The following is a 24,286-nucleotide window of genomic DNA, read 5'->3' on the forward strand; positions in this document are numbered from 1 at the left end:
GCGCCCCGGGCCCCAGCACGGACACAGCTCTTCGTAAAATGCTTTTTATTCATAAACTTGATGCAAGTTTACAAATTACTGTACATTGCCAAGGAACTCTGCCAGAAGAAAAGGAATCCACACCGAAGCATGCGCCGCAGGGCGGCGGCCCCAGCGCAGCGGCCGCGGCGCGCTCTGGGAGCGGCGCCGAACCGCGCCCGGCTCGCTTCTCGAGCTAAAAACTGCATCTAGAAGCAAATGCACAAGGACCCGCGGGCGCCTGATAGAGAAAAGAGCACAAGTTCGATAGTCAACTAAAAAAAAAAAACCATAAAAACATGCTTCTTCACTTGTGAAAGTGCTCAATCCATGGAACACACCCTTCACTCGGCCCGAGGAGCGCACAGGCCTAAGGACTAGTACTACAGCCAAAATAAGAGTCGATTCCGGTAAGGCAATGAAACTGTGTAAGTACATAGACCCAGACTCATCTCCTAATGAAGAAACAACAGTTCCCATTAGTCTTTCAATAACAAAAACCACCGTCATGACTATGGCAGCATTTCTTACACCTCTGAATCGGATGACATGTTTTTGTACTTTATTGTAGCTTTTATATAAAATTTTTTCATTCAAGGACTTTCATCTCAATTTGTGCCAATCACTTTACAAGTTCATTAGTTTAGAAATGATTGCAACAACCCGTTAATAAAATGGAACACCTATAAAGGTTTTTAGTATTTTAAATAACTTCAAGCTTCGTACTGTGGCTCTTCTTGTTAAGGAGATTGAGCCAACAAGTAGCAGGAACAGCCCAGCAAGTTCTGATGCCCCAGTGGAAGTGACTAGTTACAAGGTTTTATTGGCACAGCCTTGCTCTGCATAAAAACAAAAAACCAAAACAAAATGAAAAAGAAAAAAACAAAAAAATTAAAATAATCTAAACAAAGCATCTTTTCCAAGAAACAGTTCATATTCTCATACAGCCATGAAAAATGTTTAATGACTTAACATACATGTGTTTTTCCTATATCATTAATTTGGAAAATACTACAAACGCAGTCATTTTAGACCAGAAAAACTACTGTGATTTGCAAGACCTGACATTTCCTAAAACAATGTTAAACAACGTATTAAACTTCTTGGCTTTAAATGAAACAATACAATGCAAATCTCTGCAGTCTGCATTTTGCAAAAAGTAAGAAATACACAGAAGTGTGCAAACAACTCACTCCTATTGTATGATCTTGAGTAAGTTGATAGCCTGCTGCAGGGAGAGTTTATACTTTCAAATAAAAAAGGGAGAGGGGAGGGCGTGGCCCAAATCTGCTTAATCCATAAGAACAAATATGGTAAAGGCCCAAACTGCTCAGTCCAGATGCCTAAGAGGAGCGGAATGGTAAGGCTGTAACTTATACTGTACGTGTCAGTTGACAGATTATCCACTAACTATCTAATAGCTAAAGTCCTCAGTACAGCTGTTATAGGGGCACTCATAGCTTGAGTCTGTGTGTTGGAAAACATAAAAAAGAGCTTGTTTTGTTGACATTGGTCCAGGTATGCAACAGTCCTCAGCATTAGCCATCTTCTTTTGGAGGAGTGTACCAGCCTGTGGAGAACAGAGACATGTTAGGTACCAATGCTGTCGTGTCCAGACCACCCTACTCCTCAGGGTCCAGACCACCCTACTCTTCACCTGTGGGAGATGGAAGCCTCACCTGGCTCAGTCCTTCCCTCTTAAAGCCAGCTCAGCAAGAGCCAGTGCCCTGAATGCCAGTAAGTCAGCAGTGGGAGACATGTGGCACATTCCAGGATCTGACCTGGTATTTGGGTGTGCATACACTGATTTCTGTGGCAGCAGCTATCCTGAGCTGGACAAGCTGAACACCAACAAGAGGAAGCTGCTGAAGGAGTAACACTGCTCTAACCAAACTTATTAGAAGAGAGGTAAAACCCCCAAGTCTTCCAGCTACTTAAAACACATACAAACATAGACATACAAACACGACTGCACTGGGACAGTTCTATAAATCCCATTTTGTGTACTGTAGAGTTAGGCATGCACAAGCAACTGAATGGTTTAACCTACTTTAGGAATAAGCTCAGAAATACCAGTTGAGTAACTGGTCTCCTGACAATTTGCCATGTTTAACAGCTGAATCATACCTGATCAGGCATGCACTGCTTTTTCTAGACACCTCCAGAGCTCCTATCTTAATTCTCCCTGCCCCTCTTGTAAGGTTTCCTTTAAATGTGTGTACAGTGACTACAAGGCCTGTTTGTGCTGTCCCAGAGAGCACGTAGCAGCTCTAAGCTTGACACCTTTCACAGCAGCACTGAGTACTGTGAATGCTTTGTGTACAGCTCCTGAGGCAGGACTGAAGACTTGTAGGACATACAAGTAAGCAGCCACACTGGCTTTTGTAGCAAACAAAAAGAGCAAAAGGCTCAGTTAACGGCAAGATCAAAATACTGTAAAATGGGAGATGATGTTGAAGTAGTTATCTTTGATCTTCCTCCCAAGAGTACAGGTGTTATGTTCCATGTTAGCAGCAGGAAGCTGAGGTGCTCACTGCAGTCACACAAGCACTTTCACACTGACCTCAATTCCTGGAGGACATTGTGTCCAACCCAGAATCCCAAACACACGAAGTGTAACTGCACTGACTGCCTCATCACAAGACCAGAGCACCAATTCTGCTGACTACCTTTATGTAACATGTAAGCTACTTAAACCTTTTAAAGCCTCAGGCTTCTCACACTGCCACAGTAAATTCAATTATACCTGAAGCATTTGTACACTTGTTTTATGCAGCAGAGAGACATTAAATAGAGTAAAGAAACACACACCAAAACAGGTGTTTCCCTATTTTACTGTATACTTTCCAAGCTAGTACACCTCATTTGGACTTGTATTTTTCAGTCTCAGGTCTCTTTCCCCACTCCCTCTCTTCATTAATGATTATTTCCACTAGGTTCTTGACATATGAAACAAAATCTTTTAGGGAAAGGGATAAACTCCCAGCAGATACTTCGCCAATATTAAGAGTCCTTAAGGTTCCTAGATCAACTGGCTGAACATGAAATGCAGCTGACATTCAAGAAGCAGCAGGAACACACACACAACATTCAAGTAAACTGGAAAAGTCGCAATGATCGCAGTCAAATTATTTAAGCACTACAGTGTTTCTAGTGCAAGAAGAAAAGAAGGAAGAAACACTTATGGTCTTCCCAAGCCAAAATAAGACATTTTGTCACTTCAAGTTTCTCTGTGGCAAACACAAATTCCCAGGGTGCTGTGCACACAAGAACCAAGTGGCAAGAATATACATACCATTTTTCTCATGTATTTGTACTAGTGACTTATAGGACTGCTGTGCTCTTGCTAGATTATATTGATTCTGAAAGGAGAAAAAACTAATATAAAAACCTGCATCTAGACATGCAAGAAAAACAGTTCTAACAAGTATATTTTTAAGCCCACTGTAGAACTAAGTCAATGCACAATGTTGAAACATTTCTGGCTTTCAAGATTCCTTTCTTAGAGCCAGAAATTCCAAATCCTCCCAATTCTAATCCTCCTTCCCTCCCCTCCCTTGCCAATACAAGGATAGCAAAAGCCTACCCTGCCCATCCCAAGGCTTTGCTCACCTCATATGCTTGTAATTACATTAAAAGAAGTTTAATTGCCAATAAAAAACTCATACAAGCTTGAGACAATTTGAAATGCATATATATTTGCAATAGCAATTTGTCATTAAGCATCTTCTATGCAGGTCAGCAGGGAACTGCAAGCCCAACAGTGATTTGTGTAATTGAGAAATGCAGCACATTTACCTTATTGGCTCCAAACTGTACTCTGGCTTTTCCTTTGACTAAAGTGGCATTGATCTGCATGATGACTGATTCTATTGAGTAGGCACTGCTCCAGCCCTGGAGGAGGAAAAGAATGCTAACATACAACATGTACTTGCTTCTTGTGCTCACCTCAACAAATCTGTTTTGGAACACGTGCTTTGGGATTTTTTTCCCCTGCATTCCAGTTTCAACTACTGATTTTCAGTTAACATTTATTTTCCACAGAAATCTGTAGATTTATATACAGTCCTAGTACCAAGAACTCGTAAGAAGAATGAGAAGGCTGAATTACATTTCCAAAATACAGCAAGACAGGAACCAAAAAAGCTCCATCCTTACACCATTGACACATTTTCAGCAATGTCACAACAGAAATGACAAATCCTTTTTTCGAGAAGTAGACAAGACTGATCTCTAATGAAGTCAATTCAGTAAGTTGTAAGAATTTTTCTCATCTCTGGTATTGCTTTACCTTCCAGACTTAGCAAGAGTTTCTGCAAGAGCCTGCAAGTAAGTTACTTCATTAATTTACTTATTTTAAAGAGAAAATCACTCTGTCTACACAAATCATCTATGACTGTAATCATCTGTATTCCTCACTTCTCCAGAGCTCACTTAACGCAGTTGAAGAGGCTTCTAGAAAAGAAACCAACAGGTCTTGCTTCCCAGAGCTCACTCTCCACACTCCTTCCTCACAGAAATTCTGAGGGCTCCAAGCTGACCTGTTCGCATTGCTACCTCCTCCTCACATCTCTTGTGAGCCATCCAAGGCAGAAAAGACCTCACACAAGATCAGCAAGGCAAATCTTGTGGGACTGAGGTTTAATTCCACCATGTTTCCTTTGGAGTGTGTCATTTATTCCACACAGGGATTCTTCAACTCAAGAGAAGCACCTATTTTCCTTATTTGCAGGCATGTTTTATTATCCAGATAATACAGCTCATATTCACCTGTTTAGTAAGAAGTTCCATGCATAATGCACCTCCACCTAGGACATACCTAGAAACAAATGTGAAAAAAATACGCTTGACATCAGCAGTTAGTAAAAAGATGCAAGTGCTCACAGCACTTTAAGTTCTTGCCAGCTTGTTTGTTCAATTCTTTGTTCATAAAGCTGAAATGCCCTTTAATCAGTAATATATTGTAACTAGTTATCCCTGTCATACTTAGGCAAAGAAAATTAGCATAGTGCAACAAAAAATCTTGTTTGCTAACTAGACTTAGTTTAAATCACTGACTGAGCTATTCTGCACAACTGCAGAGACCATGGAAAAAGGAAAGTTACTTTTTATGGCTACTCTACATATACATGGTACCAATGTGTAGCTAAAAGAAACCAACAAAAAATCAATTGTGTAAAGAAGTTTAACACTTATAAATAATATGAGATAACCAGATCTTTTCTTCCTCTTTTCCTGTAAATACCTTTTTTAAATTTTAAAAACACTTTATCCATTGTGCTGACTGGGACTCAGCAGAACACCTGAGCATGACAACACCTGGACTGAGGGAAGAGAAATTACCACTGCCAAAATGTATTCTCCTCTATGATAAAGACATTTATACCTTATAGATCCATATGACATTCAGAGGGAAATGACTACTGAAAAGCCATCCTTTTTTTCATTCTAAAAAGAAGTCTGAGTACAATCAAATTAGAATCCAATGAATTTTCTGTGTTTGGGTCTGCTTGTTTTATTTTGAGACAGCAGCAGCCCTCAGGAACCCTATTTAACTGCACTAACCATTTACTGAATTAAAGAAGTACACATGGCAATTCAAATCATGCAAGAATCAGCACCAGCTATCACAGACTGCATTTTTAAAAGCAAGGTATCATTTCCTGTCACCAGTACATGCATAAAAGCCTTGGAAGGTGAATTTAATCATCTCTCCATGGATATATTCAAGTCCCAAAGACAAAAGTTCCAATATGCTTTAGATGACATTTGGAGCATGTTTTCAATTAAATTTTGTGGTTTTGGATTAGCATTCAAGGAATTTTTTTTAAAAAAATGTATGGTAGTGTTACCAGCAATAGAGAGACAGGTAAGACTTTACAGCAAACTTAAGGCAACACAGGGATCAAGAGCCCTTCAAAGCACTAACCCAAAGCACCCTTCAACAGGAGAAGGAAGATCAAGGTTAACCCCCGCAGAGGTCAGTTCTTACACATATGGCAGGCACAGAGTTTTTCAAGTTGTTACATTTTGACCAGAAAGCACAGTTTCTGCAGGGTAACTCAAACCTACCCTCCAGTGAGCACAGGAGACACCACTCGCACAAAGGGAGGATCAAAAGGGAAGTTATCCTGAGAAGAATAATAAAAAAACAGGTTAAGGAAAATACAGTGACATTGCTTCCCAAACAGAAAGTATTTCAATAACCTTATGTGTCAAATCAGATTTGAAGTACTACAAGTTTTCAGTTCTGTAAAAATTCCCTTTCCATAGAATTGGCTAAAAAGCATTTTTTTTTGGAAGCTTCAGTGCTGAACTTAAAAGTTAGTTTTCTTTTCCCATCCTGTTTTTAATGCCACAGTTCCATTATTACCCAAATAACAGCTGAGGGTCATTTCAGTAATTTTCTATAGTAAGCCTCAAATTTAATTGCAGCTTTTCATCCTACAGACACTTACCTTAAAAGAGAAGTTGAGTAAAATGTATTCTACACCTTCTTTTTCTTTTAAGACCTGAAGATCACTATGCAGTGGGCTATCAGGATCAACCCTATAAAAGCAGCAGGGGGGAGACCATGGATAAAGTTAATATTTTCAATACCTGTAAACAGCAGTTCCTCTTAAAGACTTCCTTTATGTAATTGTAATTTACCAATTTTAGTTCAAGGTGAAATGTAGGAAATTCTTTCTCCTTTTACCAAGTAAAAACTCTGCCACGAGATCAGCATGAAAGCTTGCTGCAATGTACAACATTCCCAATGCTATCCAGTGTTGCTTAAACTCAGCACAAAATAAGCTGTTTATTTGAAAAGAGCAGTTTTAATTCTCTTCAGTTCAGTTGTGTTCAAATAAGAGGGGAGAAAAACAGAAGACTGTAGTCATCTTGTTTTCAGCACATAGTTAGTGAATCCTTTATGGAATATGTAATTGTAGTTCTGCATCAGCTGTTAGAAGTAATCTGCATCAGCAGAAGTACTAAAGCCAGCAGCTTCTGCTCAGCAGAATTTCAACAACTGTTTGTTCCAAAACACTGCTGGTGAGCAGCCTGGCCATTCATTCAGACACTACTGGGTTAATCCCAATGAGTTAATCTGACACCCGATGAGCTTTTAAATAGCAGAGACTAGCCAAAAACACCTGCAGCAAGCCAAAACCAGATGATAAAGGGACTGAAAGGCCTTTAAATCTAATCCTCTACTACAGCTAAAACTACACAGTTATAAGATCTCATTATAGAATTTTTGGGCAGGAAGTCGCCCATCCTACCAGTGTGAAGCTATTTCAGAAAAAAAACTTCCAGTGCTTAGGAACCTCTCATTTCAAGCCATGGCTTTTGCTGGGGCAGTTCAAAGGGACTTGTTCTAAGGAACAATACTGTTCCTTCCTCACATGGGCTCTTTCCTCTGAATATCTACCCCTCAGCTACTCTGCACACAGGGCATTTGTTTCCAGACACTTTTTGCTGCAATAAACAAACAACACTTCTTTTCTTAGACATTCTGGAAGGCATTTGCTGCATATACTCCATTTCCTCTTTTCTGAAGGAAGAAAATGAGACCTCTTCACAGCACTTGAACAGAGGTTTCAAATCACTGCACATGGTTTGAACCCTTAGTTACAGACACAATAAGAAAGGCCTTCAACAATGTGACACAGGTTTCTCTGATGTGTCATTCCTGCCAGTTTCAGCCTCAAAACCTTCACATGCCCATGATTACACTAAGAAGCAAACAAAACTATTTCAGCAGCTGGTGACCCAGTTTGCACAAGTCTCACCCCTAGGACAAGGCCACAATTCCTACAGGCAGGTCAACTACTGTGCTGAAACAGCCTCTGTCCTTATCCTTACCCCCAGGACATCTCTGAACCCATGGAAGCTCTTTCATCCATTGCCAGATGCTGCAGCCACCCAGCACAGTCTGGGTAGGCTCTTCCTTTCTTTAGGGTACTGTACAGGGATGCCAGCAGATAATCCTGTTACCAGGAATAATTTCACTCTAACACCCCTAGGATTAAAATTACTGGCCTATGGATGTAACAAGGTGAGTTGTGTATTGCTTTTCACTTGGTATACTAGGTGATGACAGAAGACAAGGTACATATAATTATATAATTCACATTTATGTGATAGCTAGAAGTTTCAGTCCTATGTGTCTGTTTAACTGTAGAAACAAACAACTAATGACACTCAGTTCTGTTCTTTCCTACATCTTAAATGCAACTAGAAGTTGGATTTTCCTGTCATTCAAAACAAATAAAAATAAAATCAATGCAAAAATTCTTGCAAAGAATTTTCATCATTTAAGGCAGCATATTTTGGAGCAGTTTTAGAATTGAACAGTAATGATAGTTAAAACAATACATATAGCATTGGCAGGGAAAAGCAGGTCTGTCTTTTTGCCAGCTCAGTTACTACCATTCCACCTCCACATGTGTCTATGTATCAGAATTACAGCCACTATTTAGTGGCTACAACTACCATTACTGCTACTACCACAGTAATGATATTTATATGCTATGGCAGATATGCAACAGTAATTTATATGCTATGGCTAAAGATACTAATTTATCAAAAGAATCTCCCCAGCAGTAATAAAACAGATTGTTCAGAACACGTAAAAACTTTATTAACTTACTTGAGAAGTTTAACATGCCATTCATACAAGCTGTCATTTACCAGTTCCACTGAATATATCCCTGTAGAAATATTAGATGGAATTAATTATGCACTAGAAGTGTAGATAGAAAACTTAGCAAAGCCATTCTTTCCTTTAAATTTGAATACTGTCAGCAGGTGTAAGCAATGTGTAGGATACTGATACTGAGGCACGTCCTTCCTCCAGCAGCAGATGCACTTCTGAAGAGCTACAAGGAAAAAGTGTTTTCACTTCTACTAAAAAATTCCACATTAATCAATTTTTTTGCTGATACTTGACCATTTCACCTTCAAACCCCTGCAACAACTCCAGCTTGCTTATTCCTCACTATATTTTACACCCAGTACACTACCAACGTGTTTTTAAGACACCTCACAACACAGTGTGAGTGTGCAGCACAGTGTTCCACAGTCTCATCAGTACAGGCAGACCAGGACAGCACACGGGACAGTGTGTGCAGCAGAAACCCAGCAGAAAGGAGATCCAGCAGTGGATAAGGCACATTCCCAACAGCTGACTGAGGAAGCCAGAAAGATGCATCTAAAGAATGGTCTGTGGGAGCCAGCTGGTGACTTTCAGTGGCCTGTTTGTTTTAAGCATTTTAAACAACAGTTGTGCAATTCATTCCCAGGGAAGGATGGAAATATCTGCCATTTTCTTGTATATTCAAAGCTTCCTCTCTGCATAAATTCACAAGCAGCTCTGGAAAAAGCAATAAATCTTTAACCACCCAACAAGATTTAGAGCATGGTATCTGTCATGTACAGAAATTAAACCTCCTCTTTCACAGACTATTCATGCATATAGACTAACCCACTATTATTAAACTCTTTACCTGGCCTAATATTTAACAGCATCTTTGTTCCTGACCTAATTATTTGGAAGCCATATCCACATCAGGAACCTGCCTAGGATTTCTGAAGGGCAATACAACCATCAGATTGCAGTCACCACATTCTTCCCAAGGAGTGGGGAATATTAATTTCTGAGTTTTGTTATTCTAGCATAAAAATAATCTTGCAATTGAAGCTTATAAGCGTTAGTACTTGGAGTACACATGACAGTTCTAGCTCTCCAGACACCATTATTCCTAAAGCATTTCAAAACTTGGCACACAAGTTAAAGCACCCATGCTTGGTTCTCCTTTCTGAGTGCCACTAACAAGTGGGTACTGCAGCCAAGAGCACAATTTCTAATTTTCCTATGTCTAGAATAACAATGTAGGCCTGAACACATACTGTGCTATCCATGTCCCTTTTAATCAGCAGCTACTTCAGAGACTTAACATCTCTGAGGAACAACCAAAGGAGCTATTAAGGCCTTTTTCCAACTCCTCAGATCCAAGGACACTATTTTCTGAACTGACCTCGGTGTAAGTCACAAACTGTAAGAATTTCAATTTGTATTGCTCTGATGTAACAACAAAGAGTTGACATTCAGAACTCTGCTCATTGTCAACTTCCATTAATGACAAATCTATTCCATTGTTGTATCCAGAATATTTTCTTCCACCTGCATCCAAGTAGGAGCAAAGAATACTTATTACAGACAAGGCAGTAAGTTACAGTAAGGCTCCTAACACTGTGCTAAACAATGGAAGGTCAAAAGAGAACTTCCACCCCTTTTTTCACTCACTAAGCCTCCAGCCCCACTCCTGCACTCCTTCCATCACCCTGAGCCTCCTGTTCTTAGCCACAATTCCATCCCAGTCCAGCTCCAAGGCCCAGGCACTCTGGCAGCTTCCCCAGCAGGAAGAGCTGGACCCTGAGGAGCTGTACTGCACCTAAGCCAGAAGGTGCAGGAGGGTTCAGAGCCAGGCTCAGCTCAGGGCTGGGCCTGAAGCACCAGTGCACGACACTCCAGCAGCCTCTCGAGCAGCCAAGTTTCAAGGCAAACAGCATCTCTGTCTCCTCATGAGCAGCAGCAAGGGGGCTCCATGTCTTGACACAGAAGCCACTTAATAACACCATCCAAAGCTGAGGGAGGGTGTTGTTTGGGGTTTTCTGAATAATCTAGGAGATGTTATTTGGAAATAATTTACGTGCTTTTTTTGTAATTTTGACAGTGAGAGGAAAAGGGTTTCTGTCAAAAAGAATTTAACTTACTAACAGCAGTTTTTGAGAAGTCCTTAATTTAGGAAAGGAATCAAGGTAGGCTCCTTTTGCTTAAATATAAGGTGAGGTGGGGTTTTTATTACTCAAAGGTGATCAAGTAAAAAGAAACCCACAAAACCATGAAGCAAGTAAAAAAAGTAAGGAATGGAAATGTAGAAAGAAAAACAATTCCTTTCAAAACAGAGGCAACATCTTAGGGCAACATTATTATACCAAAAAGTAAATCCCACATAGTCTTTGGATAAAAACAGGGAATTGAAGTCCATATGAACTACATCTGAATAAAACAGACGCTAAAGATATAAACAGAAAAGATTTCATTTAATATCCCCAAATTTTTTGTTTCTTGCCCTCCTTTCCCAATCCCTTGAATTACATTAAATCATTTGTGAATCTCCAACCTGAGATAATCTTGTTTTACAGGACTTTGTAGTTCCCATTATCTGAACAGGCTAATGAAACTAATTCACAACAGAGGATCTTAAATTTCAGGAGTATTTTTTGTTTTTGTCAGCTCATAAAAAAATTATTTTTTGTTTCTTTAAGGGCAATTCTTCCCCTAGATTTCCCAGGTAGATAAGCAACTTTGCTGTTGAGAGCAAGTTTGTAATCTTTTGCCTGAAATTCACCAGCACTGCTCCATTTGATGAAGGAAATTAATTTCTGAAATATATACTACTTTGAATAAACAGCTACAGTTGAAGCCACTGTCTTTTAATAGTACTTTTTTATAAAGCAGTCCGAGAGTAAAGAAAAAAATTAAAATACTATTGCTACAAGTATTACTCACTTCAAAACTACCAGTGTTGTTCTACAGTCAGTCCTGAAAACATGTAACTTCATGAAAACTAAATAAAGTGATCTTTACCCAACTAAAAATCAGCCTTAACCTTTCTGGCTTGTCTTACAAAGAAATTAAAACAGCGTTAAATTGCCTTGCAACAGTTATAAGAATCTGGAAGTTGCACAATGGTTCCCTTTGTGCATTAGTAGATAGAAATTAAATTCTGGATAAAATGGACCATGGGACAAGTACTCTAAGAAAAATGACATTAAAAAAGCCAATTACCTGCCACAGCCTGTGCACGTAGTGACAGCTACCTAATAAAAGGCAGAACTAGGCTATGAAAGCAGGAGTTTTGTGCAAAGGAAAAGAACCAGAAACATAAATTCACCCAAGGTCGAAGAATAAATGAAACCGTAAGGAATAAATCCAGGTAAGTTTTTTATAAAACAGCATCAATTTACTGGCAAAATGTAATAAATGTGTCAGTAGGACAGAGTTTCAAAGCAGAATTCCATAATCTTTGTAGTGTCAACCTCCACTTGACACTGCTTCATCACCATGTTTTAGAGATCAACATGAGGCATCCAGTTGCAGTGTTTTTACATATTTCCAAAGTCAGAAGCTCTAAGTTACTGCACTCAGCCTTTAGAACCTCAACTTTCTGAAAGGTTTAGCAAGATTTACTCTTCCTCATAATTTAGAGTACTCCTTCCTACATCAAGATCAGTCTTTTGCAACTCGTTAAGATTTGCTTATCCAAAGCCAAGAAATGGCATTATTAGAAAGCCTCAACTCTCCCCTCAAAGCACATCTAGCCAGGGGCCTCTGGCTGACTCCAGTGGTGCCACCACATGACTGAGCACCCACAGCACTCCTTACAGTCTAGTTTGTTATAGCCAGACTCAGCTCTGATCACCAAAACAAACCCTGAAGGTCAAAATGGGACCGTAAAGCATCCCCCATGACTTCACACAGATCTGCTTCCAGCTCTCCCTTAGACCCACTAATCCATTCTTTCCTGGATAGATGGTGATTGGGGCACACTGGCAAGCTTGTGGTGCAACAAAGTAAAAGAAGGAGGCTGCATTAGATCAACACCAGGTCACCTCATCAAATTTATACCCCAGACATTTTACCACTGTCCCCAGAACTTCCACACATTAAACAATTGACCTAAAAGTTAAACATGACAAATCAAAACAGGAACCTATTTTGTCTCTTCACCTCTATTCTTCTACACATGGCTAAAATGGCCTTGTCAAGTGAGGTTTAAGTCCACTAGAAATAAATATGGGCAAAGTCCAGAAAAGTGAAAACGTATTTAAGTTTATACTGACCCTCTAATTTGGCATTCCTCCTGTTCTCACCCTGGCCTGCACCAGGGTCTCACACCTGGCTGCAGTGATGGAGTTCTGTTTGGCAGACCTAGAGGAATACAACTTGCCCAAAATCTGTGTAATTTCTGTTTCTCATACGGTAACACTCAGGAATTCAATATCCTGAATCCTTTGCTGAGCTACTTGAGCTACAGCTCCTATAAGAAACAAATGAAACAGCCATCCACTACCTCAAGATAATCACTGGTCATTACTCAAACTAATTTAAAATACAGGCTTGTTTTCCACTGTAGTTCACATCATTATTGCAAGGAATATATGTTCTGACTTTTCTCCACAAATAAACTACTTTATGTAGTAAGAGTATATATAATGTACCTATGTATTTTTACATACGTGCACACACAAACATGCACGCATATACAAACACAGGACAACAAAACACAGAGAAGTTAGCAGCAAGTATTTCCCAAGAGAATTAATTTAAAGTATATGTTAAAAAGGGAAATCTGAGGCATTTACCTGTTTTATAACTCTGTGATCTATATATATCCCTGAGTTCTTTCATAAGTCGATCTGAAGCCTGCACTGACCCAGAGACTGCACCCTGAAATAAACAAAAAAGACTCCAAATAAGTGAAAAGTAGTAATTACAAACAGCTTTACGTTACTAACTAGAAAGTATTAACAATATATTAATTTCTGTATGAGAATTGGGTTTCTGAAAAGTTAAATATTCTAGTGAGCAAAGTCTACTCCAAAGAAAAAAGGCCCTCCTGCTAAAGAACATGAATATATACTACTAAATGCTATAGGTGATACAAACTTTTAATCAAGGTACAACAGGTACTTTTCTGTAAAGGACCAAAATCTTTGGCATTTTAATTTGCAAGATAGATGCACAGTACATCTCAAGAGTGAAATATTTACATTCTGCTTTTACACACTGGGAAGGAAAGTAAGCCTAATCCGAAGAGCAAGCTTCTACACAAGGTTTTATTGCTTTCTCAGAGGTATATTTTTATTTGGTCATTGAAAAAGGTACAGGAGTTGGTAAGTACACAGCTCTAGAACTGCAGCTTCCAGAGGAATAAGACCAAGCAGTGAATTTAGAAAATGTGGAACAAAAGCAATATTCATTGCAACTGAGTGAAAAAAAAAAATCAACATTACACAGAGTAAGACAAAGGTATGTAAACCTTAAAATACAAAATATTTCCTGTGACTTGTCATAGTTCTTGTGATTTATGCAACTATGGCAAAATCTCTTCTGTTCTTTTAGAGCTCAGTTCTGTACTGTTCAGCACCTCAGAGTGAGAGGAAACTCAAAACAATTTTCTTGTATGTCATGTGATTACTCTGCTTATATATCCCACCCAAAATATCACTTTAGGTTCAAGAGTTCTGAAAAACAGAGATAAGTTAGCATTATAAGATTTAAAATACAGAATAGGAACAAGGACTCCAAACGAGCTGAGGTAGTTACCACCCCAAACCCCGACCCTGTGACACTGATATCAGTCTGTTTCCCAAAGGTAGATTATTCCATTGGACATTTGCAGCTCCCTTCTGCTCCTGCTCTTCAGTCACTGCCACTGAAATACAGGCTAACATACACAGCTCATCAGCATGGCTGGGGGGAGAAACCATGACAAAAAATACAACTGCCCCACTACCAAATAAAAAAGACCCACCTAGGATAATTCAGCCTGTCTATAACAAGTACTGAATAAGTAAGTCGATGAGGCTGCCTTTTAACTCCATCTAAAAAAATCAAAGATTCTTATTTTTTCAGTTTCCTTCCAGACACTATGAACACCTATAAATATATCCTTTTTGGACAAGTGTCAGAAAAGTATTTCTGGAAGAACATGAAGCAGCTGCGACCATTACCTAATACCCAAAACATCCTCCCTATTTGCCTGAAGTCTACAGTGATATTTTATGTTCTACAAGGTCTTAACTGTAGGACCAAATTACTTCTTAATAAAAATTAAGTATAAGTAACAGTTACATGATGGTGAAGCCTCCACATAGTCCTCTGTCTTCTCCATCCAGTAGTATCAAATAATACACTTAGCTTCACACTAGAATCTGTAGACTTTTCTTCTAAGGCTACTCATTTTCATACACCTTTGGATTTAATTATGCAGATTTCTGAAATTCCACTAGTTTTTCTTAACAGACCGGTATGAGTAATTAAACATGCAAATAAGAGGCAACTCCTTTCACCTGATTAAACAAAAGCTACATACAAACAAGGCTTCAGACAAGCAATTTCTCCATTTACTACGCTCAACTCTATAGAGCAGTATCAGACAAAGAAGGGATTTCTCAAACACCAAGTACATGAAATTTTATGGAAAAAAGTTGTTTATATGCAGTATCTGCATATTACTACTATTTATGCCCACTATTTACAGATTAGCTGAAAAAGGAAGCATTACACTTAACCAGTTAACGCAGCAGTGTTAATCACTGCTCTTTGTGTAGCTGCTGTGCTTTGTGACCATTAAGATTGAGACTCATCAATACGTTGAGTCTGGAGGAAAGACATTTCATAGACAAGTGTAAAGACTTTGGCTTTCTTCTGAGCAGAGCTGTGCAGATCCTTGCCCCTTCCACTGTATTTCTTACTAAAAGAAGGAATTTTCATACACTTTCCACAGATTGTCAACCTATAAATATAGGCAATTTAAGAACAAGTTAGATGTCAAAGGCATCTACCTCTTTCATTGCATCTCTATTTCCATCCAATTAAACTACTGCATTTCTATACATAATGTTGGAAGTTCATCTTGGCAAATGAAAATTTAAGTATCTTCTGTACTGGAGACATTTAAAAATCAAAGCTACCAGACCCACATCCCCCTGACTTCCATTATAACTGCTGATAAATGAGGTGGTATTAAAGGAGTTAGTGGCAGCATGTGTAAGAAAGCCTCAAAACACTCGGTCTTTGTCTTCACCCTTCCTCCCCTAGGAGTTTCTGGTTGGGCTGCTCACTCCTTATATAGCAGCATTAAATATAGTTACACTTGCTACTCTGAAGAATTGATGGACTGTAAACCAGTAATCTACAATCAGGAGAAAGAGGATAGTAAGCTTAACTTAAGAAGTTTAGCACAGGGGCTTATTTTATGTGCTCTGAACTACCCTTGGAGGAACTTGAAGAGGAAGGTAACAGCTAAACCTGATGTTAAGCCTAATGCCAAACACCACTGCACTGAAGCACATCCTCTTTCTGGTGTCACTTGTGGGTTTTGAAGCCACTGTGAAGTGCTGTTTGGAAGAGATCACAACTTGCATCCCACCACTGCACGATACAGAGCATTGAGGTCAGTTTTGACTACAGTGATACTAAAATTAAAAACTCTTTCCATAACTCACTACATGCAAGTTATTATTCCAAAGACTGAACCCAGATATAAATAACAGTATCCTTCTGGAAAACTGGGCCTTGACACTCCAAGTGAGATAAAGTTCCCATTTCTCAAATTGTGACAGTAAGATTTATAGTTGCAACTGCCTCAGACATAAGTGGTCAATCATGGGATCTGATAGGTATCTGTCACATGAGGCTGATGCCAAGAGCAGAAAGGCAAAGCCATTTGAAGTAGTTAAACGAGCTGTGGGACCAGACCCAAGTGACTTTTTTCCTAATAAGTAATCAAATAGGCACAAATCAAAAAGTCTCAATCTTCCTATCCTGTACTAGCATGTGTTGTGGCTCTCCAGAACAATGAGCAGGTAAGCTGGAGAAATCCCTGCTACAAGAGGCAAAAAACTATGCTGACAACATGCCAGCTGCTGAGAGCTGCAAATAACAGAAATACCTGATGCAGGAGTTCTCACAGCTAAAACTGCTGGACATGAAAACTATTCACAAGATGCACCACTACAAGCCTGCCCTGTTCTCAAACTCTTGCCCCCAAGGATGAGCCACTGCTGGAAACACGAACTTTGTGGTGCAGACAGACCAGCACTTGCCAGTGCCCTGCTGTACTAAGGCCACAGAGACAATGAGGGGTTTTCCTTCCCCTTCCAACCCCCAAAATGCACCCACAGCCTGCTCTCCCCCAAGTTATAGGGGATAGGAGGTGCAGTTCACTGCAGATTTTAATCCAAAGATCTGATTTTTTTCTGTCTGATCAGAAAAATACTGTGAACACATCAGAATACTACAGGAAACCTCTTCACTCAATATATTTCAGAAGATTTAGCCACAAGGCCAAAAATCACCTGCTGAAACAAAACATGAAAATTCCTCCAAGATAATAAACTGAAATCTAAAATAACCCAAAAAGAGCTAAAGAACATAAGTTCCATTTGTTACTGAACTTTCTCCACATTTGTGCAAAAGTACAATCGTTCCTAGAAGTTAAAGTAGTTTCATACTTCCTTCAAGGATTAGACTAAAAATAGAAATGACACGTTAGATTTTATAAAATCTGAAGATTAAAGTAGAGACCTTGGAGAATTCTGAAGGGAAGCGCTTAAACTCCTCAGCAAGAAACAGGAAAAGCTAACAGCATTATCTAAATAACAAAAGGCATTAGTCTCTGAAATGACTATGTGGGGAGAGACCTCTGAAAAGCAAGCAGCAGCAAGTTGTTAGATATTTGAATGATTTCAGTTCAAAGACCTATTTTAACTACAGGTAAGCAAGTGGTTCTTTAAAGTTATTACAATGTTAAGAGGAGGATTAATTCTTGCTCCAAGTTACACACTGTACCAAAAGCCAAATTTATTTCCTGATGCCAGCAAGAAGAATGGGATTAAGGATACTGCCAAGGACAGAACTCATTTACAAAATTAGTAAATACACATTCTTAACTTGTGCAACACACATAAACCCCAAAAACTCCTATGACAACATCTTGAGAAACGGAAAACTGTCTTTTACCTCTCAGGAATAAATGACAATGGGAGTGCATGCACTGCTTTTTCCATGAACAAGCCTTGAGCATGATCTTTAACTCCAGCCTGCACTGCAGCCAAGGGGAGAGAGGACAGCCCATGGACCTGGGCCAAAGAACATGGAAAGGAACTGAAAAGTCTTCTGGCTGCACTGGGCATCAGTCAAAGCCCTGTATTATGCTGCACATTCCCTTTTCCAACAAGCAGCATGTAAATGGCATGGGTTTGTTTTACTGGCCTCTGCTGAGGAAACCAAGTATCCCAAAGGGCTAAAACTCCAGACTGGTTTAGCCACTGCATTTAGGTTTGTGAAACTCATAGCGTCCTCTAAGAAACCCAGTTGTGAGGGCTGTACAGATCTAAATTTTGCTTTGTGTTCATACACTCAAACTACTGCTCTCAGAGCATGGTTAAGGCATTCTATCAGAAGCCCCCTGTTTTGGCAGCATGGAGGACCAATAAGGTGCTACTGGGCTAGCTCTTTCCTAGGTCAGTAGCACAGCTATAGCTTTTGGTTCTCCAGCACCTAGGAGTAAACCCTCACAAGTCCTTGGAGAAATTATTTCAGCAGCACAGCTATTTCTGGTGACCCACAAAAATACCACAGTTCCTCAGCAGCAGCTGAATACCCTGTTCCCTGCACTCAGCTGACCTTGTTTATGCACCAGCATCACCGAGAGTGTCCTGGCATGAGAAACAGCTATTATGTAAGTTGAATCTGCTGTTGTCAAACAGAAAACCAGCAGCGTTTATTTCAGCTCCACTAAATGTGGAGGGAAAAAGCAAAAGGAAAGGCAGTATTTGCCAAACAGGAAAAGAGTAGATAGCAAAAGAAAATCTGCTTTTTAAGTTTTAAGAGGCTTTTTGCACCAAGGAAGAATGCTGACACTACAAAAACCCTTTTTCTGTTCTGCCACGTTTCAGATGATTGTAAAGCAGGCCATGCCTTTCAGGCTGCAAGAGGACATATTTTCTTTAACAATTAAAAGACCCCTTACTATTAGGGGTTTGAGTTATACACACAGAAACACACAAAACCTCACTAAGCATGTTCTCAAACTGTGAACATTCAAGTTTAAACAAAACCTATAAGTGATCTGTGCTTATGGTTACGCAAGTCTCAAAACAAGACTTGACTATACAGCCAAAGCAATCTGGGAACTTATGTTTACCTGCTTTTAAACTCTGAAATGCCAATCAGGTTTAGGTGTTAAAAATTTAAAATCCTGTGGGTGAAGCAGCTCATAAACAGAAATATAAATTTCATGTTTTATATATTTTAAGCCTCTGAAACAAAAGCTTTGATTTCTTTGGGAGTCAGGGTAAATAAAATTAAGGTTGTATGATATCATCATACCCTCCTACATGCACCTCTGAGAAGTAGAAGCCTCTCTGGAACCTGGCACTTGGGACAGAACACTTCTAAGCCTCTGGAGAGCAAGCACTTTTTCTACAACTGCCTGCTGGTAACATCACCCAGAAAACTGACAACAAAGCTGCAGTGCTGCTGAAGGCCCTTCACTTTATGCATGGCAATAAAAAAACTGCACAACAATCCACCACCCTTTAGTAATTTCCAGGTGGCACAGCTATTACTGAAAAATAAACTCATGCATAAAATGGATTTAAAGCACAGGTTTGCCAAGTATTTTAAGTCACCCATGACTTTTAACACAGGCAATTTTAACTATGGCTTTAGTTTTTTTACTTTAATAAGAGTTCAGTAACAAAAGTCAAGCTCACAGCCTGGACGCATTCTGCTGATTCTGCAAGGAGAACTAATGTTTGTGAAAAAGGCAAGAAATAGAGGGACAGCCCATGGATACCTCTGGAGATGAGCAGGTAAACAGTCAGCTACAGTTTAATTTATGTCTAGGTGTATAGCAGTGGGCTTTCTTTGCTGAAAACCAGCTCTGTTTTAAAGTCAGAAGTATTGCAAAGAAGAAGTATGGGATTATTAACTCACATTTAAGTGATCTTGCCTTTGATTTTTTCTGATTTTTTCTAAGATTGCAAGGTTCTCTTTTTCAATGCCTTCATCCTCAGATTTCTTCCCATCAACTGGTTCCTCCTCCTTCATATCATAGTGATCCAGATCTTCAATGTCCTAGAGGAGAGAGAGAAGCTAATTGTAAATAACTGTCCTGTGTCTTCATTCAATGAAACCCTCTCCACAGGCGTGTGGGATACATCACATACTGCACAGCTCTATGGATTTGTGACTGCTGGATGCCATTTCTGTTTTGTTCTAACTTCACCCTCAGCCAGCATAACCACTGGAAGTATAGGGAACCTTCATAATATAAATGAAACCCAAATTCACATGTTTCTGGTCACAGAAACAAGTACTACTTCTGCAAGAATACAGGATTGTAGAGAATTAGCCCACTGAAGTAGGCAGCAAACTGGACTAGAGAATCTAAAAGTGCCCAAGTTAGCGTGGCTCCAAGATGTTTCTAAAAGCAGACTCTTGCAAATAGAATCCTAGCTATACTACACTTCTCTCAAGCAGTGATTAACATATTTGGCAGGGCTACAGCCACACTTCAAGAAAGTTAAATATTCAAAAGTGCCCAAGTTAGGGTGGCTCCAAGATGTTTTTAAAAGCACTCTTGCAAATAGAATCCTAGCTATACTACACTTCTCTCAAGCAGTGATTAACATATTTGGCAGGGCTACAGCCACACTTCAAGAAAGTTAAATATTAGAAAACTATGTGTACTTTATTCAAGGTTAACATTTCAGCTAAAGATTAGATGCAGTAATTTTGGAATCAGGACACAAACCAAAATTCTGTGATCAAGCATTCTGATCACCCAAGCCAACACTTCAGTTCTATGTTCTTGACCAAGGCAATATAACCCCGCCACTCTGTATCTGGAGATGGGGTTATCTTTGTGGCAGAGAAGCACTCCAAGCTTCAGACAATTGCCTGAAGGTGATTCAAAAGCTGGCTATGGAGAGGAGGGAAAGCATGTAAACACCCTGACATGAAAAAGGAAGCATTGCAGCAGCCAGACCAGCAGGCTTTGGTTCCACAACTACCGGATTCACTCCAGTATGCAGAGCTCTGGCACACCTGGGCTGCTCTCCATGCACCATCTGTTTGCACGGCAGGAAAACCCAAATTCAAGGCTGCCCTACCTAACAAGAAATACACCTGGTGCATTTGACAACACTGTTTCCTTCAGACTTCAGACTCAGACTGAGTATTCTTCAAAAGCCACATGTTTCTCCAATTACAGAGCTGAGGAATTGAAAACTGCTTCTCCATTTAGAACCGGGACTAGATTAGAGGTTGCAGATATGACTGCCACACACAATGCCCCCTGACAGCTGATAAATAATGGCAGACCATTTCTTTTTTGTACAAAGTAACCCAAACAGAATGCAAAAGGCTACTCTAGCAGTCTGCAAGCAATCAGGGCCTTGTGGCAGCAGGATATGGGACATACCACCTTTACAGAAACACCAGCTCCAGCAGGTGTAGTCTGGATCAGGCTAAATATGGCATAAGAAAGGCTGCCAAAAATTAATTTAAGAACTTGGTAACATTTAGATATTTTCTATAGGAAGATCATTTATTCAGAGAGAGTTGTTCATTCTTACTAAACCTTAATCAAGAATCTAAATCTGAAGTAGTCAGAACAGCTCTACTATAATGAGGCAGTCTATAGTGGTGCAGAAAGCAAGCATCTTGAAGCTATTCTAACATGTAGCAGATGCAAGCAAAAAGGGTGATTCTTGCAACTAAAATCTCCTTAAAGAGAGCACCATGTTGCCAGACATGGACATAAAAGTTTAGTGTGTCTGTTTCAATGTCCTTCCAATCCCTTCAATTTATTACAGTCAAAAACTAGCTCACCCATTTAATGAGTCAGCAAACTGATTTACTCTTAGCAAGTCTGCTTCAGTTTGGGAGGCACTTCCACCTGTATCAGAGCCAGTCCACACGCGGCTTGAAATGGGAGTTAACAATGCAAAAAACTTACTGATTTGGCACACAATGTTATGTATTGATTGACTAAAGCACAAACAGATGTCCAATTCTCTGTATCCAAGTACCTCACAGCTGAGATCTAGGTTTAAGAAGAAAATTTCACTGGTTTTCTAGTTGAAGGGAAAACTGACATTCAGGTAAGCATCCAAATTTTAATTATCTTTTCTGCTGAACTCCAGGGAGGTTACATGTTACAGTTTGGTTTAATTATTAGCCAGACATTGCAGAGCAAAATACCAAAATTCTACTAGATTAGGGTAACAATCTCATATATAGACATACTTCACCCATATCATCTTCTTCCTCCTCCTCTGATGTAACTTCTTCTGTTGTTCCATTCTGCAATACAACAATGAAAGTTCTGCATAAATTTTGCATATACTTCTTGCTTTCAAAATCAGCAAGTCTACTCTCAAAGAGAAGCAGCAAATGCAAAAGTTACATGTCAAACTTCAGTCCTTTGCAGATAAGGGTGAGATGCATAAAGATGCTTTCCTGGAATATGACAGTAAAGAGACTTTTTCATGAAGCAAAAAAAATAGAATGTCTCAATTCCAATTCAGTTGTAAATAGAAGCTTTAAATTTAGATAAGGCACATCCTATTCTGAAACATTGACAAATGCAACAAACACATCAAGTGGGTTAAAACCCACCATCCTTTAAACATGAAATCAGATAATGGCTCTGACTAGAATCCATCTACATATTGTACCCCTAAAAAGAAAAAAACTCAATGAACTTTAGACCTCTAGAACTTAAATGGATTCTTTTTCCCACTCCCTGGAACTTCCATCCAGCCACTAGTATCATGTGGCCATTGCTATTAGCCTGTTTGAGGAAATATCAAAACAATACACTGAGTTAATTTTTATGAGTTTCTCTTTCAGGATACCACTAAAAGCTGAGGAAATCTGAGCTGCAGAAATACTCAGGAGCATTCTGATATGCTTGTCCTCTGCTCACTCTTCCTTTGGCAAAGAAGGAATGACACTGCTCTAGGCAATATATGGGACCAGATGAATCTTTGGTCAGAGTTACTAAGACCCTCCCCCACACCGATTTCATTTGAAACTGTCTCACATTTCTGGCTAAGAAACCTTTAATGAGTTTGTTTCTGAGTTTCACAGCACCATGGGACCAGATGAATCTTTGGTCAGAGCTACTAAGACCCTCCCCCACACCGATTTAATTTGAAACTGTCTCACATATTTCTGGCTAAGAAACCTTTAATGAGTTTGTTTCTGAGTTTCACAGCACATATGAGACCCTTCACAAGCTACACCCTAATAGCACAGCCCATTGCCTTACAGCTGCACTGCTGAGTGGGTGACTCAGAGAAAAGACCCATAGGATTACAATTTGGCATGTGACCAAAAATTTGAACAAGTTATTTGTCATTACTATAGTACTGTCACCAGAGGAAAGCATCTGTTACTCTAAAGGAGTATTTTAGCAATCATGTCGTCTTAATGCGTTCAAACAAAAGAAGATCCCATAATCTTATTTAAAAATAGAAAAGAAACAGTTCTGTTTTCAACACAATACAAAACATTTTGGTTAAGAAGATCACCACAGGCCTTCACAGTTCTTAATTTTCCAAGTGCACAAGAAGTGTGCAAGGCACCTCCCTACCCAAAGTAACATATGGCCTTGATATCCCATGTCTCTGCAAGGGACTGAAGAAGGAAAACATCAACAGAAGTTCATCCAAGCGCACACTGCGAAACACATACTCTTCAACAAAGAGCCAAATATTTCAGAAAAATACGTTTGGGAAGCACTCCAAGTGCACAGAGATTGGCTTGAATAGTGTTTAGGAGGGAATTAAACTTGACAGCACTGGTATCACATACACACCTTTCAGTGATACAGAAACTTCAAAGGGAATTGTGTAATATTATCACCATTATTAAATGGGTTTTGCAAACAAAATTCAGATTGAGGACAGAGTAATGCAGAAGTGCTTCATATCCCAGTTCTGATTTACACAAGGTGTAGTCTTTCTTTTCCATTATCTTGTTTCATGGATTTAAAAAAAAAACCTCCTTTATTGGCATAAGAAGGTGTCCACAGCTTTTTGATTTACCTGTCCAGCTGGCAATGGCTGATCTAACATTTCAACATCTGGATGCTGAGGAAGATTATATAATCTGCAGAGGTCACATATTAATCGCTTCAGCTGCTGAAGAAGCTATAAACAACAAGAAAACATGGATATGTTTAAATAAACCAAAGCACAGAGAAATATATTTTGAATTTTCTTCACACACTGATACTGAACTTAAAGTCAGTGCACAGCATTTAAATCTGCTAGGGCCAGAATAAAATTTCCTCTGTAATCTTTGTAGTAAAACCCCCACAAGAGAAACTCAAGAACATGGCCAGTTAACTATGACTCCCACTCATCTTCCTATGTCCAAGAAGAAAGCCATGAGCAGAAAACCAATTTTTGC

The 24,286-nt window shown here is 39.4% G+C and overlaps 1 protein-coding gene across 2 annotated transcripts in view; it reads right to left on the reverse strand.

The window, feature by feature from the left end:
• Positions 1 to 30: 30 nt before the first annotated feature.
• UBE2Q2 (ubiquitin conjugating enzyme E2 Q2) overlaps positions 31 to 24,286 on the reverse strand; it is a 46,755-nt gene continuing 22,499 nt past the window's right edge. The window contains exons 3-13 of one of the 2 annotated variants that reach the window (XM_039732650.1): positions 23,920 to 24,024; positions 22,115 to 22,171; positions 19,799 to 19,939; positions 13,435 to 13,519; positions 8,654 to 8,714; positions 6,477 to 6,567; positions 6,091 to 6,149; positions 4,789 to 4,837; positions 3,817 to 3,912; positions 3,314 to 3,380; positions 31 to 1,588 (exon numbers count right to left, since the gene is read on the reverse strand). In XM_039732650.1, the coding sequence (XP_039588584.1) occupies positions 1,557 to 1,588; positions 3,314 to 3,380; positions 3,817 to 3,912; positions 4,789 to 4,837; positions 6,091 to 6,149; positions 6,477 to 6,567; positions 8,654 to 8,714; positions 13,435 to 13,519; positions 19,799 to 19,939; positions 22,115 to 22,171; positions 23,920 to 24,024 (843 nt within the window). In that variant the 3' untranslated portion in view covers positions 31 to 1,556. Of the gene's footprint in view, positions 1,589 to 3,307; positions 3,381 to 3,816; positions 3,913 to 4,788; positions 4,838 to 6,090; positions 6,150 to 6,476; positions 6,568 to 8,653; positions 8,715 to 13,434; positions 13,520 to 19,798; positions 19,940 to 22,114; positions 22,172 to 23,919; positions 24,025 to 24,286 lie in introns of those variants that run through there. The other variant, XR_005630241.1, reaches the window with a different exon arrangement.

The sequence above is a fragment of the Passer montanus genome, unplaced genomic scaffold, assembly GCF_014805655.1.
Source record: "Passer montanus isolate IOZ18808 unplaced genomic scaffold, ASM1480565v1 scaffold111, whole genome shotgun sequence".
In the NCBI taxonomy this organism is placed as follows: Eukaryota; Metazoa; Chordata; class Aves; order Passeriformes; family Passeridae; genus Passer; species Passer montanus.